Source organism: Xenopus laevis, chromosome 9_10L (genome assembly GCF_017654675.1).
Source record: "Xenopus laevis strain J_2021 chromosome 9_10L, Xenopus_laevis_v10.1, whole genome shotgun sequence".
In the NCBI taxonomy this organism is placed as follows: Eukaryota; Metazoa; Chordata; class Amphibia; order Anura; family Pipidae; genus Xenopus; species Xenopus laevis.
In genome coordinates, this window is record NC_054387.1 from 134,677,003 (window position 1) to 134,700,472 (window position 23,470).

At 42.2% G+C, this 23,470-nt stretch overlaps 1 protein-coding gene across 1 annotated transcript; it reads left to right on the forward strand.

Annotated features, from left to right (window-relative positions):
* Positions 1-5,758: 5,758 nt before the first annotated feature.
* LOC108703838 (oocyte zinc finger protein XlCOF7.1-like) lies at positions 5,759-22,451 on the forward strand. The gene is made up of 4 exons (XM_018240146.2): positions 5,759-5,815; positions 5,905-6,028; positions 7,376-7,902; positions 22,116-22,451. The coding sequence occupies exons 1-4, from the start codon at positions 5,783-5,785 to the stop codon at positions 22,449-22,451; spliced, it is 1,020 nt and encodes a 339-aa protein (XP_018095635.1). The 5' UTR covers positions 5,759-5,782.
* The last annotated feature ends 1,019 nt before the right edge of the window (positions 22,452-23,470 follow it).

The following is a 23,470-nucleotide window of genomic DNA, read 5'->3' on the forward strand; positions in this document are numbered from 1 at the left end:
GTAGTTATGTGCCATACTGAGATGTCCTTGGAGATAAAATGCAAAAAACTCCAAAAGGAGTTCATGAGCCCAGGCAAAACCTAATTGGTTTCAGATCTGCTCTTGTTTTAAAATGTATCAAACCACTATCAGATTGTCTGACTGTACATGCACAGCCTCAACTTCCAGCTGTCAGTGCAAATGCAGCAAGAGAGGAACTGCCTTCACCTCTCTGAGATATGAGGATGTTATACTGATTGGAGGTGACTTGGACTGACAGAAACCCCGATCCACATGTTAAATGACATCTGTAGTCATTCAGAATTATGCTTTGGACTTGCTTAAAGGAGACATATAGGATAAATGAAAAAAAACTAATTTTGTAGGCAATTATAAGTAATATATGGAGGGTGTTGCTTTTACATGGGGCTAAAAATTAATATTATCTTTAAAAATAGCCCCTTTATTGGAGCTCCCTATAGATGTTCTCTGGTCCCTGTCTGTGTTTCAAATGAGGGGTGGGCGTGTCCTAACGGTCCCTGCCAGAAGCACAGTAGGAGGGGGACAGCCAATCACAACCCTGCAGTCACACAAGCACAGACAGGCTTCAGTTCCCTATCAGGTCCTGCTAGCTGCTGATTGGTTCCTGTCCTACAGTGCAGTGAGCTGAGTGCACAGCCTGGGAATTCAGGGAGCAGCAAGTGGAAGAGAAGGGAGGGATTATTAGGGTTTTTGCAGAAATATTCAATAAATCAGCCTGAAACACTATTTTTTTAAGCACACTACTGTGCTTCTGGCAGGGTCACGCCCACCCCTCATTTGAAACACAGACAGGGACCAGAGAACATCTATAGGGAGCTCCAATAAAGGGGCTATTTTTAAAGATAATATTAATTTTTAGCACCATGTAAAAGCAACACCTTATATTACTTATAATTGCCTACACAATTAGGGTTTTTTCATTTATCCTATATGTCTCCTTTAACAGGTGGCAACCCTACTGCTCACAGCCTGAACAACTAAGGATACTGACAGTCCTGAAAACCTCAGTTATTGTTTACACTTACAAAGCAATCTGTGAGTTTTCCCTCTGTCCCTAACTCTTTGTCCCTCCCTTGTGCTCTCTAATCCAATCATTCGTCTCTGCTGCTCTCTGTACCGCCCACATTCCAGTCACAGCCAATGAGCAAGTGTCTCAGCTCCTTCCCCCACTTCCTTCCTCACAGCTACAGGAAGCAACAGAGCAGCGAGGGGACACCGGTGAGTAAGGGATCGGGGCTGCACTAGCAATAAAGGAGCAGCGTTACCTTGTTGTTCCCAACACATGAGCTGATTATTCCCAGGGACACTTTGTACTGACTCAGTGCAGTTTATGTGGCAGCAGCAGCAGCTCCAGGCAGCACAAGTGAATTGCTATTTGTTAGTCCTGCAGCCTGAGGGGATGATACAGACTGGAGCTGTGTGGGGGGCAGCTATACATACTGGGGAGCAGGTAGGGAGAGTGGGGGAATAGTAGGGATAAGAATAGGCTGTCGGCTCACTCTGTGGTGACATAAGGGGGAGGCTTGGGGGGAGGGGGGATTGGGGCACATTGAGGCCAATAGAAATGGAAGGACATTAGTGATATATTAGGAATACTGCTCCTGTAAAGGAGACATATTATGCAAATAACAAGAATGTACCAGAGCTTTATGCTCCTCTAGCTATAGAAACAATGTGCTGCATCTTTATCCTCCTGCATCATCCCAGTAATACTCGGGCTCTTTGTGTAGTTTTCATTGCCCAACATAAAAGTTCCTGGGTGAGATTTCTATGTGTTTACTGTTGTTACTGCCTGTTCCTGACCAAGTCCTGTCTTGCTGCCTTTCCTGATCTCTGCTACTATTTGACCAGTCTTCTGGATTCTGTATTCACGCTGCTTTGATAGTGACCCGGCCTGTGACCCGACTACGCTCTTGTTTCCTGAATCTGTACCGATCTGTCTCTTGGTATTGACTTGGCCTGTGACCCCGACTTGTTCATCTTTTCTGCATAATGTGCAGTTCCCTTGCCTGGTTCTCTCATATTAAGATCTGGTGGCACCCGAGTAGCGGAGGGCTTCTCCCGAAGTGAAAGGTGGATGTTAAAGAGGCTGAGCCGTGACCGGGACCTTGTGGTTTGTTCTGGGTTTGGAATAACAATTGAGACAGTACATCAGGCCCAACATGGACGCTGAAGGTTCAGCAGCTTCCTCTGCTACCACGGAAGCGATCCTGGCGTGCCTACTTTAGCGTCTAGGAGAACAGGAATCCAACCAAGAGTAAACCATCCAGTGCTTACAGAAACTGTCAGCTCATCTGTACATCCTTCAACAGCAGCCTGTAGCTGCCATGTCTGCTCCAGCCTCATCATGCAGACTCCAGTCCGTAGCTAAGGTTGAGGAACCCATGCAATTGGGTTCAACTTGCTTGTCTTCCGAGGAAAAGGATCGTAGGAGGGATAATGGTTTATGCCTATATTATGGGCATAAAGGTCACCTGCGTGACACTTGTCCCAAGAGGCTGGGAAACAGCAAAACCTAAGAAGGTCTGGGGAATCCTGCTTGGGTGATGCTGTTTCTACTACTCCCCAGTCATTCTCTTCTTCACAAATTCTAATTTAGGTCCTCTTGAATTGGGATAAGGGTCATGCACAGTGCTCTACCTTCTTAGATTCTGGGGCAGCAGGGAACTTTTTTGGATGCCAGTTTTGTACACAAACATTGCATACCTATGAACCCCTTGTCCCATTGCTCTGTCTATCAGCGATTGATGATAGTGCCCTTGGGTCTGGTTTGGTGTCTTTCAAATCCAAGAATCTTCTTATGTCCCTGGGTAATCATACTGAACTGATTTACTTCTATGTGATTGCCCTTGTACTCCCATCATTCTAGGCCTCCCCTGGTTGCAGAGACACTATACCAGGCTAGACTGGTCCACTATAAAAATAATTCAGTGGAGTCCAGTGTGTGAAACCTCTTGTTTAAAGCCTACCAAAGTCCTTGCTGCTACTTCCCTAGAGGGGTTGCCTATTCAGTATTCCTCTTTTTCTGATGTCTTTTCAAAAAAGGCAGCCAAACTCCATCCACCACATAGGCGTTATGATTGTCCCATTGATTTAATTCCAGGTTCCTCTACTCCTAAGGGTAGAGCATACCCCCTCTCTCTCTTCCAGAGTACCAGGCTATGGAGGAATATATCAGGGAAAGCCTGGAGAGAGGGTTCAGGTCAGTATGTGGTGGTATACCTGGACGACATCTTCATATTTTCCTCTAATCTTTCTCTTCACTGTAGTGATGTCCAGGAGGTGTTATGTAGGCTCAGGCAGCACCAGCTTTATGCCAATCTAGAAAAATGTGTCTTTTGTTGGTTTCTGTAAATTTTCTAGGATTCATTCTGTCCCAAAATGGACTAGAGATGGATCCAGCCAATGTCCTCTGTCTAAGTAATTCAATAAATATGCAAGTGCAGGGAATGTGCATTGATTAATTGGCCAGGTCAGTAGCACTTCCATTGTACATAAATATATTATAATTGAACATCAGGAGTGCACCCACAATCCCCCTTTATTGTATTTAACAGGGAGTTACTGACCATTAAATGAGGAATGGAGACATATTCTAGATGTGCTAAACATGTCGTTACAGTTTTTACAGATCATAAAAATCTACTGTATATTGAACCCGCTAAGCGCCTAAATTCCAGACAGGCCAATTGGGCACTGTATTTTACCCAATGTAATTTCGTTATAACTTTCAGGCCCGGGGAAAATAAAATTAAAGCTGATGCCCTATCTAGAAGTTATGTCTCCCGTTGTAAAGAAGAATCTGAACCTGATTCTATTTTGGGTTAGGAAGTGATTATGGCATTTCTGTCTAAAGTCCAAGATAAGACTCCTTCGAATATTCCTCCGGGAAAACTTTTTGTTCCAGAAGAACTTTGTGAGTCTGTTCTGATTGAGACTCACAACGCTAAAGTAGACCTGCACAAAGACCATCTTGCTAAATTTGGCAAGGGGTTCAAGATTCTTTATCCTCAGCGGTGGCTGCCCAGAAAAAAGCCTTAGACAGGCATCGCAGGGCGTCTCCTGAGTATCAGATTGGTGATAAAGTCTAGTTTTCCTCTAAGAATATTCCTTTGAAGGTCTCCTCTGCTAAATTGTGACCTAAATTCATTGGTCCTTTTCCAATATCTGAGATCATTAATCCCAGTACTGTCTGGTTGTAACTTTCTCCTGAGTTTAAGATTTCTAATTAATTTCATGTGTCTTTTTTTAAAACCTACCAGAATTGTTCATCAGTCTTTTCCTCCACCTCCAGTGTCTGTCAAATGTCTGTACTTGGTGCAGAAAATAGTTGATTCTTCTCTCTCCAGAGGTAAATTATACAGGTAGTATCTGGTGCATTGAAAGGGTTATGGTCCTGAGGAGAGGTTTTGGGTCCTTGGTTCTGATGTTCAAGATGATCGTTTGATACGACAATTTTAATCTAGGTTTCCTGATAAGCCTAGGGGTCCGGCGGCCCCCTCTAGAGGGGGGTAATGTGACAACTCACCCTGGTGGTCTGGTCGCACCCTTGGTGGGGATGCCGGACACATCTGTATCCTCCTGCATCATCCCGGTAATGCGTTGTTCTTCCGGGTTGCACGCTCAGCTATTTCCGGATTTTATCTGCAATGTGCCGAACGTGAAGTCATCACAGGCCCAATTCAAATATTTAAAGGGCTCTTTGTGTAGTTTTCATTGCCCAACATAAAAGGTCTATTCGTAGTTCCTGAGTGTGTTTTTAATGTGTTTACTGTTGTTTTTGACCCAGCCTGTTCCTGACCAAGTAATGTCTTGCTGCCTGTCCTGACCTCTGCTAGTATTTGATGCTGCATTGATATTGACCCAGCCTGTGACCCGACCAGGCTCTTGTTTCCTGAATCTGTACCGTTCTGCCTGTTGGTATTGACCCGGCCTGTGACCCCGACAACGCTCCTTGTTCTCTGTTTTTCTATAATGTGGTGTTCCTTTGCCTGGCCAGAACTCTCCCCCTGGTCCTCTTATATTAAGACCTGGTGTCATCCGAGTAGCGGAGGACTCCTCCCGATTGATTGTTAAAGGCAGAAGGCTTAGTTGTGACCAAGACCTTGGGGTTTGTTCTGGGTTTGGGATACCAATCATAACACTAATGGTGAGAGAGAGGATCAAGCCCATGATTAAGACCAATGCTGTGGGTTTGGGAGACTTTTCCCAAGATTTTCAACCATGCAGGGAGGTATCAGCCTATGATAAATATGACTGTAGCTTAAAGTTAGGACCATTGAGGTTTGCATTGATGTGAAATAGGTTTAGGCCCCTGTAATTCTTTTGGGGGATTTTGCTGGGAATAATTCACTTTTATAAGTAAGTGCTTAATTCCAGGGTCACTTCCAGGTCAGTCCCTCCCACAAGGAGCCAATGGGAATGTGGGAGGAAGCGAGTGACACAGGGATAAAGGGGAAGAAGAAGAAGGATAAAAATGAGGAGGAGGAGCGGGGGAAGAAGGAGAGAATGGTGAATCTGACACTGGAGATGATCTATCTGCTGACTGGAGAGGTGAGGGGCACTGTGACTGGCACACTGACAAGAGACTGTCTGTCTGTACAAAGGGGGTCTCTCTGCAGCTCAAACACCATTCTCTCTTCCTTTCAATATTTAGCACTACATCCCTAGGAAGAAGTCAGATGATGGGGGGGCCCTGCATGCCCCTGGCTCCGTCATACAGAAGGAAAATAACAAGAATGACAAGAAGATCCTGGAACTCATGTCCAACATCATCCAGCTGCTGACTGGAGAGGTGGGTACAGCGGCCCCTTATTGTTTAGTAACAGTGGATGATAATCCCTTTCTCTGGCTGGGGGATGACTGGAACATTGTGTGTGACAGGTTGCCATAAGGACTCATCATGTTTCAATCTATTTTTCTTTGGACGAGTGGGACTATATAAAGGGAAACAAGGAACTTTACGGGGAAGAGATAAAGGTGGATCCCCAACAGCTCTGCCCACTGGGTGAGTAATGGGTGCTTTCTATCTTATACCGAGCATAGAATTTATTCAGGATGTTTGACATTTCAAGGAGACCCGGAAGAATGTTATAATTAAGTTGGTTACTTCAGATATGAGAGAACAGATTTTGCCATAAGGCTGAGACACACAGAGTGTTGGCTCTGCTGCTCTCAGTTTTTATTTTTTTCATGCTGAGAGAAGCGGCAGATTCCCTCCCTTCCCCAACTCCATTGATCTGCACTGACAAGTACAGCTTCTGCTTTAGTGCAGGCAGGTACATGGAGCCAAGCGGAGACTTGCCCAAAAACCATGAAAGCAGGCATTTTTTTTACAATGTCCGCTTTGTATACCTGCACTCAAGCAGAACCTGTACTTTTCAGTGCAGATCAATGGAACTGGGGAAGGGAGCAAATCCGCTTCTCTCAACATGCAAAAAAACCCCCAAAAAACTACAGACTGAGAGAGCAGCAAAGCTAAAGGTTTCATTGTGGTGAACTAAAACCAGCCTTTGCTTGTAAGAAATTGGGTCTGTAATTGGCTGTCCCTGTTCTACTGTGCTTTTGGCAGGGACACGCCCACTCTTCATTTGATACACAGACAGAGACAATAGCAGATCTAGAGGGAGCTCCAACAAAGCGGAATTTTGAAGATAATATTAATTTAAACCAAGACTTGAACCAGCACCATATATTATTTATTATTGTCTACAATATTATTTTTTTTTTTACTTCAACTTTGTCTCCTTTAAAGAATTGACTGAGTTAGATGTCACTGTTCCTAAATCAAGCCTGGATACAGATCCTGTGACCCTCCTGTATGTCCTGTGACATTCTACAGGATCTGTATCAAAGCTTAAAGTAGAATGTCACAGGACATACAGGAGGGTCACAGGATCTGTATCCAGGCTTGACTGTACAGAAAATGTTTCATTTCAGCAAACAGTGGTCCAAGAAGGGTAAACTGGAGCAGACACATTATTTCTACAAGTCTGCCTCTGTGCTCTGTACCTTGGTTTAATTTCACCCTTGGGGCCACTTCTTGTCCTACTCTTCTCATTACCTAGGGGTGGGAAGAGAAAACAGGGAAGTGAGCCTATATATTGTGTTTATCTATAGGATTACTTACCTGCATGCTTCAGTCCATGCCCCCAGTGCTAAATTGTACCCTTGGACACATTCTGTCAAATCAAAGTTGTTTGTCAGATGATATTAATTACTGTGTTTCTCTGTGGGCATCGATCCATGTCACGTGGTCCTAGCTTAACTCTATTGTTATGCTTATTATTAGAAAAAGTTTGTATTTTTTATAGATGTGTGTCTGTTCAGCCATAAATAATTGTCTTTCTTTTAGCAGCCTGTGAGTATAAAGATGAGAGCAATGTTACAGCACATATGGAAGCAACTTTATACTGTAATAATAACGGAAATCATATGAACCCTGGAATGTATTCAATAGAACCGTCCCCACCAGCCAATGGGATTAAAGAGGAAGCAACTTCATGTGAAGAGGGAAACCAATCAAATTACAGCATTAATCCACTTACAGAACAGATACAGAGAACAGATACACCTACTCCTATCATGGGATGCAGCCTGAATAACAGCTTGGCAGAAACTTGTATATCTGTTGTTATTAAAGAGGAAGCTGCTTCATGGGAAAATGGAAACCAATCAGATTGCAGCATTAATCCACTTACAGAACAGATACAGAGAACAGATACACCTACTCCTATAATGGAATGCAGCCTCTTAAAAATGAAGGCTAATAAATATGATGTAAATCCATATTGGTCACCAAAAAACATATTACGTAGAAAATACAGTTGCAATGAGGGCCATAAATATCTGATTCACAAGAGAGACTTTGATAAACATCAAATGACCCACAAAAGACAGAAATCTTTTTCTTGTTCTGAATGTGGGAAATGTTTTGCCTCTTCATCAGACCTTACTGTCCATCTAAGTCAAATGCACACAGGAGAGAAACCTTTTTCCTCTTCATCAGGACTTACTGTCCATCAACAAGGAGCCCACATGAAGGGAAAACCTTTTTTCTGTTCTGAATGTGGGAAATGTTTTTCAAAACGATGTCACTTTGTTCGTCATCAAATGATTCACACAGGAGAGAAACCTTTTTCTTGTTCTACATGTGGGAAATGTTTTTCAGATCGATCTCACCTTACTCGTCATCAAAGGATTCACACACGAGAGAAACCTTTTTCTTGTTCTGTATGTAAGAAATGTTTTTTAGATCAATCTAGCCTTACTCGTCATCAATTGATTCACACAGCAGATAAAAGATTTTCCTGTTTAGAATGTGAGAAATGTTTTTCAAAGCAATCTAGCCTTGTTAGTCATCAAAGGACTCACACAGGAGAGAAACCATTTTCTTGTTCTGAGTGTGACAAATGTTTTGCCTTTTCATCAGAACTTATTGTCCATCAGAGAACCCACACAGGAGAGAAACCGTTTTCCTGTTCAGAATGTGAGAAATGTTTTTCAAAGCAATCTAGCCTTACTCGTCATCAAATGATTCACACAGGAGAGAAACCTTTTTCTTGTTCTGTATGTAAGAAACGTTTTTTAGATCAATCTAGCCTTACTCGTCATCAATTGATTCACACAGCAGAAAAAACATTTTCCTGTTTAGAATGTGAGAAATGTTTTTCAAAGCAATCTAGCCTTGTTAGTCATCAAATGATTCACACAGGAGAGAAACCTTTTTTGTGTTCTGAATGTGGGAAATGTTTTTCAGATCGATCTCACCTTATTCGTCATCAAATGATTCACACAGGAGAGAAACCTTTTTCGTGTTCTGAATGTGGGAAATGTTTTTCAGATGGATCTCACCTTATTCGTCATCAAATGATTCACACAGGAGAGAAACCTTTTTCGTGTTCTGAATGTGGCAAATGCTTTTCAAAACGATGTCACTTTGTTCGTCATCAAATGATTCACACAGGAGAGAAACCTTTTTCTTGTTCTACATGTGGGAAATGTTTTTCAGATCGATCTCACCTTACTCGTCATCAAATGATTCACACAGGAGAGAAACCTTTTTCGTGTTCTGAATGTGGGAAATGTTTTGTCTCTTCGTCACAACTTGCAACCCATCGTCAACGAGCCCACATGGGGAAGAAACATTTTTCTTGTTCATAATGTGGGAATGTTTTTGTTTAAAACTGATCATTATAGAACCCACACTGGAGAGAAACCATTTTCTTATTCTCAATGTGGGAAATGTTTTACAAATCAGCCAAACTTTTCTTTTACATTGATTATATTTTAATATGCCTTTCAGTATTTACAGAGATGATGAACAACTGTGTGCAATATGCAGTTCATCATAGGATAATTCTTAGACCAATTCTGTCCAAACTGTTGGCTGATGGGACACTGACCATTGGTAAGACTTGTGTACGATAAATACTCTTCTCTCACCCTTGGAAATGGAGGAAACCTAATTTAATGAGAGACTATATCTCAGCCCCCCAACAACAGACAATATTCAGTGTTTTATTGAACAAGAAGGGTCATATACCAATAGTTATGAAACTCCATGGATATCACTTCGGCAGGTGTGTTTTCCTTTCACATTGGATAACATAATGGAGATATACCCAGCTGGGAATGACTTGTCAATTATATATGTGTTTATTATAAATTAGAAGGAGGAAATACACTTGAAATCATTTTTTTCATTGATAGGATGACACTAGTGGCAAGGGGACATCTATTGAGACAAAAGGAAAGGAGATTACACCATAATCATAGGAAGAGTCACTTTAAATAAAATCATAGAAAATTATCATAGAAAATTGGATCCCCCACCGGAGGTATAGCTAATTAACCCTTTAAGTGCCAGCAGAATTTCACATTTTGGTTACGTGAAATGCCAGCCGTTTTTGAAACATTTTGTGCTCTCTCACTTTAGGGGCATTTTCTGAGGGGAAACCTATAGTTTACCTAGGAGAACTATACATTGTTTTTTTCGGTAGAAACTGAGCTTTCTAAATCTGCCTGAGTTTTCATGTATTTCCACCTGTGCAAAAAACATTTATAGTGCTAAATACCAAAAAAAAATGAAAAATTACCATTTTTCATCGTATATCAATTTATACCAGAAAAATATTTCATTTTACGGATGAAAATCCAACTGATTTGGAAAGCCTTATGTCTCTCGAACGTGCCAATACCAGATATGTATAGTTTTAGGGAGATTTAGGACTTCTGTACAGCAAAAACTCCCGGCAGTATATTACCGAATTTTGAAAGCACTAAGGCAGAAAATGGCATACTTTAGATTCCAAGGCAAAAAATCCTGAAACCGTAGGTTTACCCCAGAAAACCATACATTTTTGAAAAGTACACATTCTGCCGATTACAAAATGGGTAACTATGTATCTCTACTCCAAACTACCAAGCATAACAGCTTGTCTGAACATAGCGGTTTTTCAAAAAAAATTCAAAATTCTGAAAAATCATTTCAAAGGTTTTATTTTGCTGCTCCGCATATCCCAAACTATATTAGGTACCAAGAAAAAGCACCTGAAATATGATTGCCAGGGGTCCACTGAACAGTTTGATACCTATTATGCATAGGTTTACCAAAGTATCTGGCATTTAGAGACACCAATATGAAGTTAGCACATCCAAATTGTTCAGGACTTTACTTCAGCTACTGAGAAGTCAAAACATTGACTGCATTTTTTGTTGGGTAAAAACACAGAAATATATGTTTACCCCCCAAACCCATATATTTTTGGAAAGTACACATTCTACAGAATCTAAAATGGGTACCCATGCCTTTCTGCTCCAAACAACTGAGTCGCAAGGCTTTACCACAATTGTCGGTTTTGGTGAAATATCTGAAAATTGCCTCAAAGCTTCAACTTCTCAGCACCATATCACCCAAGTATCATTACACGCCAAGAAAAAGCACCCTAAATATGATTGCCAGGGTTGCTCCAAACAGTTTGGTGGCCATTGTTCATAAGTTTACCAAAGTATCTGGCATTTAGAGGCCCCAAAATGAAGTTAGCGCATACAAATAGTCCTGTGGGTAACTTCAGCTAATGAAAGATCAACACATTGACTGCATTTTTGTGGGGTAATAACGCAGAAATATATGTTTACCCCCCAAACCCATACATTTTTGGAAAGTACACATTCTACAGAATCTAAAATGGGTACCCATGCCTTATTGCTCCAAACTACTGAGTGGCAAGGCTTTCCCAAAATTGACGGTTTTTGTGAAATATCTGAAAATTGCCTCAATGCTTCAACTTTCCAGCATCATATCGCCCATGTATCATTACGTATCACAAAAAAGCACCCAAATTGTGATTGCCAGGGGTCCTCCAAAAAGTTTGGTGCCCACTGTGCATAGGTTTACCAAAGTATATGGCATTTAGAGGCCCCAAAATGAAGTTAGCGCATACAAATTGTCCTGTGGGTAACTTCAGCTAATGAAAAATCAACACATTGACTGCATTTTTGTGGGGTAAAAACACAGAAATATATGTTTACCCCCCAACCCTATATATTTTTGGAAAGTACACATTCTACAGAATCTAAAATGGGTACCCATGCCTTTCTGCTTCAAACTACCGAGTCACAAGGCTTTCCCACAATTGTCGGTTTTGGTGAAATATCTGAAAATTGCCTCAATGCTTCAACTTCTCAGCACCATATCACCCATGTATCGTTATGCACCAAGAAAAATCACCCTAAATATGATTGCCAGGGTTCCTCCGAACAGTTTGGTGGCCATTGTTCATAGGTTTACCAAAGTATCTGGCATTTAGAGGCCCCAAAATGAAGTTAGCGCATACAAATAGTCCTGTGGGTAACTTCAGCTAATGAAAGATCAACACATTGACTGCATTTTTGTGGGGTAATAACACAGAAATATATGTTTACCCCCCAAACCCATACATTTTTGGAAAGTACACATTCTACAGAATCTAAAATGGGTACCCATGCCTTATTGCTCCAAACTACTGAGTCGCAAGGCTTTCCCAAAATTGACGTTTTTTGTGAAATATCTGAAAATTGCCTCAATGCTTCAACTTTCCAGCATCGTATTGTCCATGTATCATTACCAGCATAAAGCATCCTAAATATAAACATAGGGGTCTACTAAACAGTTTGATGCCCAATGTGCATAGATATACCAAACTATGTGGCGCACAGAGACCCCCAAATGACAATAGTGTATATACATTTTCACAGCTGACGCGCTGGCTGCTGCAATATAAGCACCTGGTGTGTGTATTATGCGACATTAGACCCCCCTAACAGTACAGAGACCCCAGAAAACCATATATTTTTGGAAAGTACACATTCTGACGAATCCAATATGGGTAAATAAGTGTTTCTACTGCAAACTGCCAAACTGCAAAGCAATGCTGAACATAACGGCTTTTATCAAATTTCGGAAAATCGTCACAAAGCTTGAATTTTACCCCATTATATGCCCCACATTTCGTAACTTATCAGCATAAAACATCCTAAATATGAACGCCAGGGGTCTACTGAACACTTTGATGCCCAATATGCATAGATATACCAAACTATGTGGCGCACAGAGACCCCCAAATGACAATAGTGTATATACATTTTCACGGCTGACGCGCTGGCTGCTGCAATATAAGCACCTGGTGTGTGTATTATGCGACATTAGACCCCCCTAACAGTACAGAGACCCCAGAAAACCATATATTTTCAGAAAGTACACATTCTGACGAATCCAATATGGGTACATATGTGTTTCTACTGCAAACTGCCAAACTGCAAAGCAATGCTGAACATAACGGTTTTTATCAAATTTCTGAAATCGTCAGAAAGCTTGAATTTTACCCCATTATATGCCCCACATTTCGTAACGTATCAGCATAAAACATCCTAAATATGAACGCCAGGGGTCTACTGAACACTTTGATGCCCAATATGCATAGATATACCAAACTATGTGGCGCACAGAGACCCCCAAATGACAATAGTGTATATACATTTTCACGGCTGACGCGCTGGCTGCTGCAATATAAGCACCTGGTGTGTGTATTATGCGACATTAGACCCCCCCTAACAGTACAGAGACCCCAGAAAACCATATATTTTCAGAAAGTACACATTCTGACGAATCCAATATGGGTAAATAAGTGTTTCTACTGCAAACTACCAAACTGCAAATCAATGCTGAACGTAACGGTTTTTATCAAATTTCTGAAAATCGTCACAAAGCTTGAATTTTACCCCATTATATGCCCCACATTTCGTAACTTATCAGCATAAAACATCCTAAATATGAATGCCAGGGGTCTACTGAACACTTTGATGCCCAATATGCATAGATATACCAAACTATGTGGCGCACAGAGACCCCCAAATGACAATAGTGTATATACATTTTCACGGCTGACGCGCTGGCTGCTGCAATATAAGCACCTAGTGTGTGTATTATGCGACATTAGACCCCCCCTAACAGTACAGAGACCCCAGAAAACCATATATTTTCAGAAAGTACACATTCTGACGAATCCAATATGGGTACATATGTGTTTCTACTGCAAACTGCCAAACTGCAAAGCAATGCTGAACATAACGGTTTTTATCAAATTTCTGAAATCGTCAGAAAGCTTGAATTTTACCCCATTATATGCCCCACATTTCGTAACGTATCAGCATAAAACATCCTAAATATGAACGCCAGGGGTCTACTGAACACTTTGATGCCCAATATGCATAGATATACCAAACTATGTGGCGCACAGAGACCCCCAAATCGATATATAGTAGATAAAATTTACAAGGCAAAACAAAATAAGGCAGTAAAGAGTGAAATGCAAAAAAATCCAATAAAACCACAAAAATCAATGTTTTTTTTCCAGACTAGTGTTATCGGCCGTCAGAATCACAGTTTGAATATTTTAGCTGGGCCAAACAGGTTATACGGCTAGAAACAAGTGAACACAACATATGCAGAGCTGAAAATGCAATAAAATGGCTAAAAATTCAATAAAATGGCTAAAAATGCACCAAAATACCCAAAATTGCAATATAATCACCGAAATAACATACAAAAGGTATTGCACAGTACGGTTAGCGAATACGCTATTCGTAATGGCAATAAAACATTTTTTTCAGCCAAAAAAAGAGACGATGCGATAAGAAAAAAAAAAAAAAAAGCCACAATGCCATGTATGTGTGCGTGTGTACAATTGGTAAATTACATGTTATGTGCGTGTGTGTGCGTGTGCACGTGTGTGTGAGTGCAGTGAGTGTAAGTGACCCCACCAATCCCCAAAAATGTATGTGTAAGTGCAGGCTGCAGCAGCAGGACACGTAAGTAACACGTGCCTGCTGCTGCTTTGGGGCCCCTGGGCGATCGCGCCCCAGGGGCCACTCGATCCCCTGCTCTGCTCGTTGCCATGGGGCAGGGGATCGAGGAGGAACGGAGCGAGCGGCTCTAACAGCCGCTTCTCCGCTCCAGAACCCGGAAGTGCTGCAGAACGTAGAATTTACGTTCTGCGGCATTTCAAGTTACTTTTCCACAGAACGTAGATTCTACGTTCTGTGGCACTTAAAGGGTTAAATCAACACAATGGTTTAGGACAACAATACTATTTATAAAAATAAGTGATAGATATACATATGTGTGTGACGTAGGATGTGGAATTTGTATGGAACACAATGCAATAAATAAGCGAGCTGTGCACTCCCCCCACTGTAGGCAGCTTAGTGCTCACAAGGGGCAATTCTTTTCAATAATACTATTGTTTCCCCCAACCTGAGTGCAAGTTCAATATTTTGCAGTGCAGTTTAAAATCAGTTTACATTTAGGTAATGTGATGTTTGTCGCTGAGCTATAATGCTATTTCATTAAGACTGGGTGCCAACTTGTAGATGAGCCTGCAGTGGGATAGATCTTGTTTGGAGGCCATACAGTATCTAAACATTTAAAGGGATTCTGTCATGGGAAAAAAAATTTTTCCAAAATGAACCAATTAATAGCGCTGCTCCAGCAGAATTCTGCACTGAAATCCATTTCTCAAAAGAGCAAACAGATTTTTTTATATTCAATTTTGAAATCTGACATGGGGCTAGACATTTTGTCAATTTACCAGCTGCCCCTGATCATGTGACTTGTGCCTGCACTTTAGGAGAGAAATGCTTTCTGGCAGGCTGCTGTTTTTCCATCTCAATGTAACTGAATGTGTCTCAGTGGGACATGGGTTTTTCTATTAAGTGCTGTTCTTAGATCTACCAGGCAGCTGTTATCTTGTTACTGAAATAAAAAAGCCAGCGCCAAAGGCACGGGAGACAGACAAACAGGCAAATAGGGTAATATAGTTTTGCCACCTCTTGTGTAAGAAACAGACCACTTGTTTCACCATATATGTGTTGCCCTCCTTTACTATTGACCTCCACCAAAGGGTTAAAAAACTTTCCTTAAAAACTTGTTTGGGTGGGTACTCACAAACAGGGAATATCAACTTGCACGTAAAATCATGAAGTGCTTCTCCTTGTATAAACTGCTAAAACTGTCACTATAGCAGAGCTGCTCAGAGTCTAAGCTGAAATGAGGTGTGGGAGTGTCTGTTCATTCTCTCACAGGAAATGGTCCAGGAAATGGTCCATCTCTCACAGGATTCTCTGTACGTAAGGAGAAAGGTGGGAGGGCCAGTACTTTGGAGCAGGCAGCAACGGACAGTCTGTCCCACACATTACATCATTTTACACATTACATTTGTCACATTACATAATCTTTTTATATCACTGGCACGAAATTCAATTATTTAAAGGGCTCTTTGTATAGTTTTCATTGCCCAATGTAAAAGGTCTATTCGTAGTTCCTGGGTGTGATTTCCATGTGTTTACTGTTGTTTTTGATCCGGGCCTGTTCCTGACCAAGTTCTGTCTTGCTGCCTGTTCGTACCTCTACTAGTATTTGACTATTCTTCTGAATTTTGTATTTACACTGCTTTGAAATTGACCCGGCCTGTGACCCGACCACGCTCTTGTTTCCTGAATCTGTACCGCTCTGTCTGGTGGTAATGACCCAGCCTGTAACCCTGACTACGCTCTTTGTTCTCCATTTCTGTATAATGTGAAATGGACTCTCCCTGCCCAGAACTCTCCCCCCTAGTCCTCTCATATTAAGACCTGGCAGTACCTGAGTAGCGGAGGACTACTCCTGAAGTGAAAGGTGGGTGTTAATGGCAGAAGGCTGAGCCGTGACCGGGACCCTGGGGTTTGTTCTGGATTTGGGATAACAATCGTATCAGTACATTGGGCACAACGTGGACGCTGAAGGCGCAATGGCTTCCTCTGCTACCACGGAAGTGATCCTGGTAAACCTGTTTCAGCGTCTAGGAGAACAGGAATCCAAGCAAGAGCAAATCGTCCAGTGCTTTCAGAGACTGTCGGCTCATCTGGACACCCCTCAGCAGCAACCTGTCTGCTCCAGCCTCATCAGGCAGACTCCAGTCCGCAGCTTCAGTTAACCCTACGGTGGAGCCTAAACTCCAATTTCCTGAGAGGTTTAGTGGAGATTGTAGCAGGTTCTTAGGCTTTCAGGAGGCTTGCAAGCTCCATTTTAGTTTTTTACCTCACTCCTTTCCTACAGAGGAGTCGAGGATTAATTTCGTAGTAAACTTACGACAGGGGGATCCCTAGCTTTGGGCTTTTAGTCTATACCTTAGTGATCCAGCCCGTCTCTCTTTAAAGGCCTTCTTTAAGAAAATGGCCATCATTTACGATGATCCTGACCACACCATCTCTGCTGATGCAGCCATCCGTAACCTCAGGCAAGGCAAGCGGTGGGTCAGTAGAAAGAGAAGGGCTTGAACGATACAGCTTTAAGGAGTCAATTCAGGGTGGAATTGGCCACAGCTATTAAAGATAGCCTAGTAAATTTCCCTATGCAGCCCTCCCTTGACTCCCTGATGTATTTGGCCATTCAGTTTAATAGAAGGCGTCAAAAGGTTGTGGCTACAACGACCCCTTATAATATGTCACCAAATTTGGCCCCTAAAACATTTCTTTCTGCCCCTAGATCCACTGAGGAACCCATGCAATTGGGTTCAACGCACTTGTCTTCCGAGGAAAATGGTCGTATGAGGGCTAATGGTTTGTGCCTATACTGTGGGGATAAAGGTCACTTGTCCCAAGAGGCTGGGAAACGGCAAAACCTAAGAAGGTCTGGGGAGTCCTACTTGGGTTATGCTGTTTCTACTACTCCCCAGTCATTTTCTTCTTCGCAAATTCTAATTTCGGTACTCTTGAATTGCAATAAGTGTCATACACAGTGCTCTACCTTCTTAGATTCTGGGCAGCAAGGAACTTTTTGGATGCCAGTTTTGTACACAAACATTGCATACCTATAGAACCCCTTGTCCCATCGCTTTTTCTATCAGCGATTGATGGTAGTTTGGTGTTTTTCAAATCCAAGAATCTTCTTAAGTTGCTGGGTAATCATGCTGAACTGATTTCCGTCTATGTGATTGCCCTTTTACTCCCATCATTCTAGGCCTCCCCTGGTTGCAGCGACACAATCCCAGGGTAGACTGGTCCACTAGCAAAATAATTCAGTGGAGTCTATTTTGTGAAACCTCTCGTTTAAAGTCCTTGCTGCTACTTCCCTAAAGGGGTTGCCTATTCAGTATTCCTCTTTTTCTGATGTCTTTTCAAAAAAAGGCAGCCAAACTCCTTCCACCACACAGGCCTTATGATTGTTCCACTGATGTAATTCCAGGTTCCTCTCCTTCTAATGGTAGAATGTACCCTCTCTCCCTTCCAGAGTCCCAGGCTATGGAGGAATATATCAGGAAAAACCTGGAGATAGGGTTCATAAGGCCTTCTTCCTCTCCTGCAGGTGCCGGCTTCTTTTTTTGTGGAAAAGAAAGATTGGGGCCACAGGCCATGTATATTCACAAAGCTTGATCTTAGGGGCGCCTATAACTTAATTCGAATTAGGGAAGAGGACGAATGGAAGATGGCTTTTATTACCCGAGACCTGTATTATGTAGTGATGCTCTTTGGCCTATGCAATGCCACAGCCATCTTCCCGGAATTTGTAAATGATGTCTTCTGGGACCTTTTAGGTTGGTATGTGGTGGTATACCTGGACAACATCTTAATATTTTAATATTTAATATAACGTAGTCATGTCCAGGAGGTGTTCTGTAGGCTCAGGCAGCACCAGCTTTGTGCCAAACTAGAAAAATGTGTCTGAGGTTTCCTCCATACATTTTCTAGGATACATTCCATACTAGGGATGGAGCCATCCAATGTCCAGGCTATCTTAGGTTGGGCGCAACCCCTGTCCTTACAGGCCATTCAGAGGTTTCTAGGATTCGCCCAACTATTACAGGCAGTTCATTAGGAACTTTTCCCCGCTAGTGCCTCCCATCACTGCTCTCATTAAAAAAGGGGCTGATCCTAGCATGTGGCCAGAAGAGGCAGTATGGGCTTTGGAATCATTTATTTCTGCCTCAGTACTTTATCATCCTGACTCCATTCTTCCTTTCCTAGTTGAGGTGGATGCTTCTGAAGTTGGTGCAAAGGCAGTCCTGTCTCAGACATCCTGTTACCAATAAGGTTCATCCTTGCAGGTTCTTTTCTAAAAGGTTCTCATCTGCAGAGATGTGAATTTATGATATTGGTAACAGGGAGTTACTGGCCATTAAATGGGCCTTTGAGAAATGGAGGCATCTTCTAGAAGGCACTAAACATGTAGTTACAGGTTTTACATCTGGGCCGCACAAAGACCTGTTACCTTCTATCTCATACACTTTGGTGGCCAACCTTGAGGTACATTAGTAACTATTGATTCGTGCCTGGTTTGTCAGCGTTCTAAACCTTCCAGGTTATTACCTCAGGGACTGCTACAGTCGCTTCCTATTCCATGGACACAAACCAATGGTCAGACGGATGGAACAAATCAGTCTTTGGAACAATATCTGCTGTGTTCTGTCTCAAGTTATCAATTGCTCTGGGCAGGTTTTCTTCCATCTGCTGAATTTGCATTTAACAAGCACTCTTCCACAGGTGTGCCTCCATTTTTTTACTGTTTTTGGCTATAATCCTCAAGTCTTTTCATTTTCAGGTCTATCCTTTGATGTGCCTGCCTTAAATTCTTTGGTGTGCCATCTCGCTAAGATTTGGTAAGTGGCTGCCCATAAAACAAGTCACGTTTCTCCTGAGTATCTGGTTGGTGATAATGTCCGGTTGTCCTCAAAAAATATTCAGTTGAAGGTCCCCTCTGCCAAAATTGGGATCTAAATTAATTGGTCCTTTTCCAATATCTGAGATCATTAATCCCAGTACTGTCTGGTTGGAACTTTCTCCTGAGCTTAAAAGACATTTCATGTGTCTTTATTAAAACCTTCCAGAATTGTTTGTCAGTCTTCTCCTCTGTCTGTTGAAGGTAAGTCTGAGTACTTGCTGCAGAAAATAGTTGATTCTTATCTCTCCAGAGGTAAATTACAGTATCTGGTGTCTTGGGAGGGTTATGGTCCTGAGGAGAGGTTGTGGGTCCCTGCCTCTGATATTCGGGCTGATCTGCTTAATTTCAGGGTCACTTCCAGGTCAGTCCCTTCCACAAGGAGCCAATGGGAATGTGGGAGGAAACGAGTGACACAGGGATGAAGGGGAAGAAGAAGGATAAAAATGAGGAGGAGGAGGAGCGGGGGAAGAAGGAGAGAATGGTGAATCTGACACTGGAGATAATCTATCTGCTGACTGGAGAGGTGAGGGGCACTGTGACTGGCACACTGACAAGTTGCCCTGTATGGACCGGCAGACTGGATTCCCACCGAATAAACGTTTTTTGTATTTTTTCAGCCTACGTTTTTATTTTTTCATACTGAGAGAAGCAGATCCCCTCTCTTCCCCAACTCCATTGATCTGCACTGAAAAGTACAGTTTCTGCTTTAGTGCAGACAGGTGCATGTAGCCGAGTGGAGACTGGATGTAAGGCATCCCTGGGGAAAGGCACACATTCTTACCTTTAGACGCGCTGGTCCCCGGGTGCTTCTAGCCATAGTTAAGAGAAGACACGCATGGACGTTTTCTCTTAACTGCGGCTAGAGGCACCTAAGGGACGCCTTAAGGTGGCCATACACGGGCAGATAAAGCTGCCGATATCGGTCGTTTGGACCGATTTGACAGCTTATCTGCCCGTGTATGGGGGCTTCCGACGGGTCTTCCCGATCGATATCTGGCCACGATATCGATCGGGAAGGTTGGATTTTTACCCGACTGACCCGTCGGAGCCGCTTGGCGCATCGTAATTCGATCGTTCGGCCATACGGCCGAACGTTCGAATTACCCCCGATATAGCCACGCAGTTTAGTGGCATATCGGGGAAAGATCCACTCGTTTGGCGATGTCGCCAAACGAGCGGATCTTGGAGTCTATGGCCACCTTTACACTGGCCCAAAAACCGTGAAAGCAGGCATTTTATGGACAATCTCCACTTTGTGTACCTGCACTCAAGCAGAAGCTGTACTTTTCAGTGAGCAAATCTGCTTCTCTCAACATGCAAAAAAACCCAAACAAATACAGACTGAGAGCAGCAAAGCCAGTGCTCAGCGTAAAGGTTTCATTGCGGTCTTTGCTTGTAAGAAATTGAATCTGTAATTGGCTGTCCCCGTTCTGCTGTGCTTTTGGCAGGGACCATTAGGACACGCCCACTCTTCATTTGAAAAACAGTCAGTGACAATAGCAGACCTAGAGGGAGCTCCAACAAAGGGGAATTTTGAAGATAATATTAATTTTAGCCCAGACTTGAACCAGCACCATATATTATTTATTATTGTCTACAATCTTAGGGGTTTTTTTTTACTTCAAATATGTCATCTTTGAATAATCAAATGAGCTAGAAGACGCTGTTCCTAAGTATTTTAAAGTAGAATGTCACAGGACATACAGGAGGGTCACAGGATCTGTATCCAGGCTTGATTGTACAGAAAATGTTTCATTTCAGCAAACAGTGGTCCAAGAAGGGTAAACTGGAGCAGACACATTATTTCTACAAGTCTGCCTCTGTCCTCTGTACCTTGATTTAATTTCACCCTTGGGGCCACTTCTTGTCCTACTCTTCTCATTACCTAGGGGTGGGAAGAGAAAACAGGGAAGTGAGCCTATATATTGTGTTTATCTATAGGATTACTTACCTGCATGCTTCAGTCCATGCCCCCAGTGCTAAATTGTACCCTGTATTGGACATTCTGTCATTGTGTCATATCTCCTCTATCTAAACTGAGTTTTTCTCTCTCTCCACAACAAATCAAAGTTGTTTGTCAGATGGTATTAATTACTGTTTCTCCATAGGCTGAGATCCATGTCATGTGGTCCTAGCCTAACTATTGTTATTGTTGTGCTTATTGTTAGAAAAAGTTTGTATTTTTTTATTTTCATTAGAAGTCTTTGTTCAGCCATAAATAATTGTCTTTTTTTTAGCAGCCTGTGAATATAAAGATGAGAGCAATGTTACAGCACATATGGAAGCAACTTTATGCTGTAATAATAACGGAAATCATATGAACCCTGAAATGTCTCCAACAGAACCGTCCCCACCAGCCAATGGGAGAAACCAATCAGATTGCAGCATTAATCCACTTACAGAACAGATACAGGGAACAGATACACCTACTCCTATCATGGGATGCAGCCTGAATAACAGCTTCGCAGATAATTATATATTAAATGGTATTAATGAGCAGTCAGCTTCATGGGAAGGAGTAAACCAATCATGTTACAGCATTATTCCACTTACAGAACAGATAAAAGAAATAGATACACCTACTCCAATCATGGGATCCAGCCTGAATAACAGTGTGGCAGCTAATTATATATCCGATTGGATTAAAGAGGAAGCGGCTTCAAGTGAAGGAGGAAACCAATCAGTTTGCAGCATTGATTCAATTACAGAACAGATACAGGGAACAGATACTCCTATCACGGAATGCAACCTTTTTAAAATGAAGGCCAATAAATATGATGGAAATCCATATTGGTCACCAAAAAAGATATTGCTTAGAAAATACAGCTGCAAAGACAAGAGAGACTTTGATAAACATCAAATGACCCACAAAAGACAGAAATCTTTTTCTTGTTCTGAATGTGGGAAATGTTTTGCCTCTTCATCAGACCTTGCTGTTCATCTAAGTCAAATGCACACAGGAGAGAAACCTTTTTCCTCTTCATCAGGACTTACTGCCCACCAACAAGGAGCCCACATGAAGGGAAAACCTTTTTTCTGTTCTGAATGTGGGAAATGTTTTTCAAAACGTTGTCACTTTGCTCGTCATCAAATGATTCACAATGGAGAAAAACCTTATTCTTGTTCTGTGTGTGGGAAATGTTTTTCATACCCATCTTACTGTAACTCCTATTTGGGCTGCATAGCACACATATAGTTAAACGGTCCAGCTAGCAGTAGAAGCATGGGTTACACGCGACTTCACACAACAGGGTCAGGGCCATGTGGAAGTGTTCCCTCTATGGTGTAGTGCAACTACATCCCCCAGGCTACTGTGCATACAACAAAAGATGGGCGCCAGGAGGTTTTTGCAGTAAAACAGAAGCGGTTTATGTAACTATGCACGAGGCAAGTGACCACAGGTTTAGTAGTCACACAGGAGCTGAGGCAATAGCACATTTCTCACACAGAGCTGCAGCCATTAGGCATTTCTCACAGAGGAAAGGTCTCCATTAGGCATTTGCAGAATTCACACACATTCCCTCCTGGAAGTTGTCAGGAAGCAGCTTGTACCCTACAGTCCCTCTTCACTGAGGTCCCTGACTGGAGGCAACACATAAAGCCTCTGGGAAGCTCCTCCCTTACTGCAAATCCTTGTTGGAGCTTCAGCTGCTCTTTCTCTCTCACCTCTCTGCCTTTCTCTCCTAGAGAGACTATGACAAGTCTGCCCTAGTGTAACTATTCCTCATTCACGGGGTTACCTGGCGCCCATCTTTTGTTGTATGCACAGTAGCCTGGGGGGATGTAGTTGCACTACACCATAGAGGGAACACTTCCACATGGCGAAGGCCCTGACCCTGTTGTGTGAAGTCGCGTGTAACCCATGCTTCTACTGCTAGCTGGACAGTTTAACTATTTGTGTGCTATGCAGCCCAAATAGGTGTTACATTACCTTACTCGTCATCAAATGATTCACACAGGAGAAAAATCGTTTTAGTGTTCTGAATGTGGTAAATGTTTTGTCTCTTCATCACAACGTACAGCCCATCATCAATGAACCCACATGGAGAAGAAACCTTTTTCTTGTTCTTAATGAACTGATCATTATAGAACCCATACTGGAGAGAAACCATTTTCTTATTCTGAATGTGGGAAATATTTTACAAATCAGCCAAACTTTTCTTTTACATTGATTATATTTTAATATGCCTTTCAGTATTCAGTGTTTAATAAGCA

Bases quoted from the DNA above. Each gene is read 5' to 3' on its own strand.
- LOC108703838 (XM_018240146.2), top strand. From the start codon at position 5,783: ATGTCCAACATCATCCAGCTGCTGACTGGAGAG. The intron at 6,029-7,375 runs GTGAGTAATGGG...TCTTTCTTTTAG, and splicing joins CCAACAGCTCTGCCCACTGG to CAGCCTGTGAGTATAAAGAT. The intron at 7,903-22,115 runs ATGACCCACAAA...GATAAACATCAA, and splicing joins GAGACTTTGATAAACATCAA to ATGACCCACAAAAGACAGAA.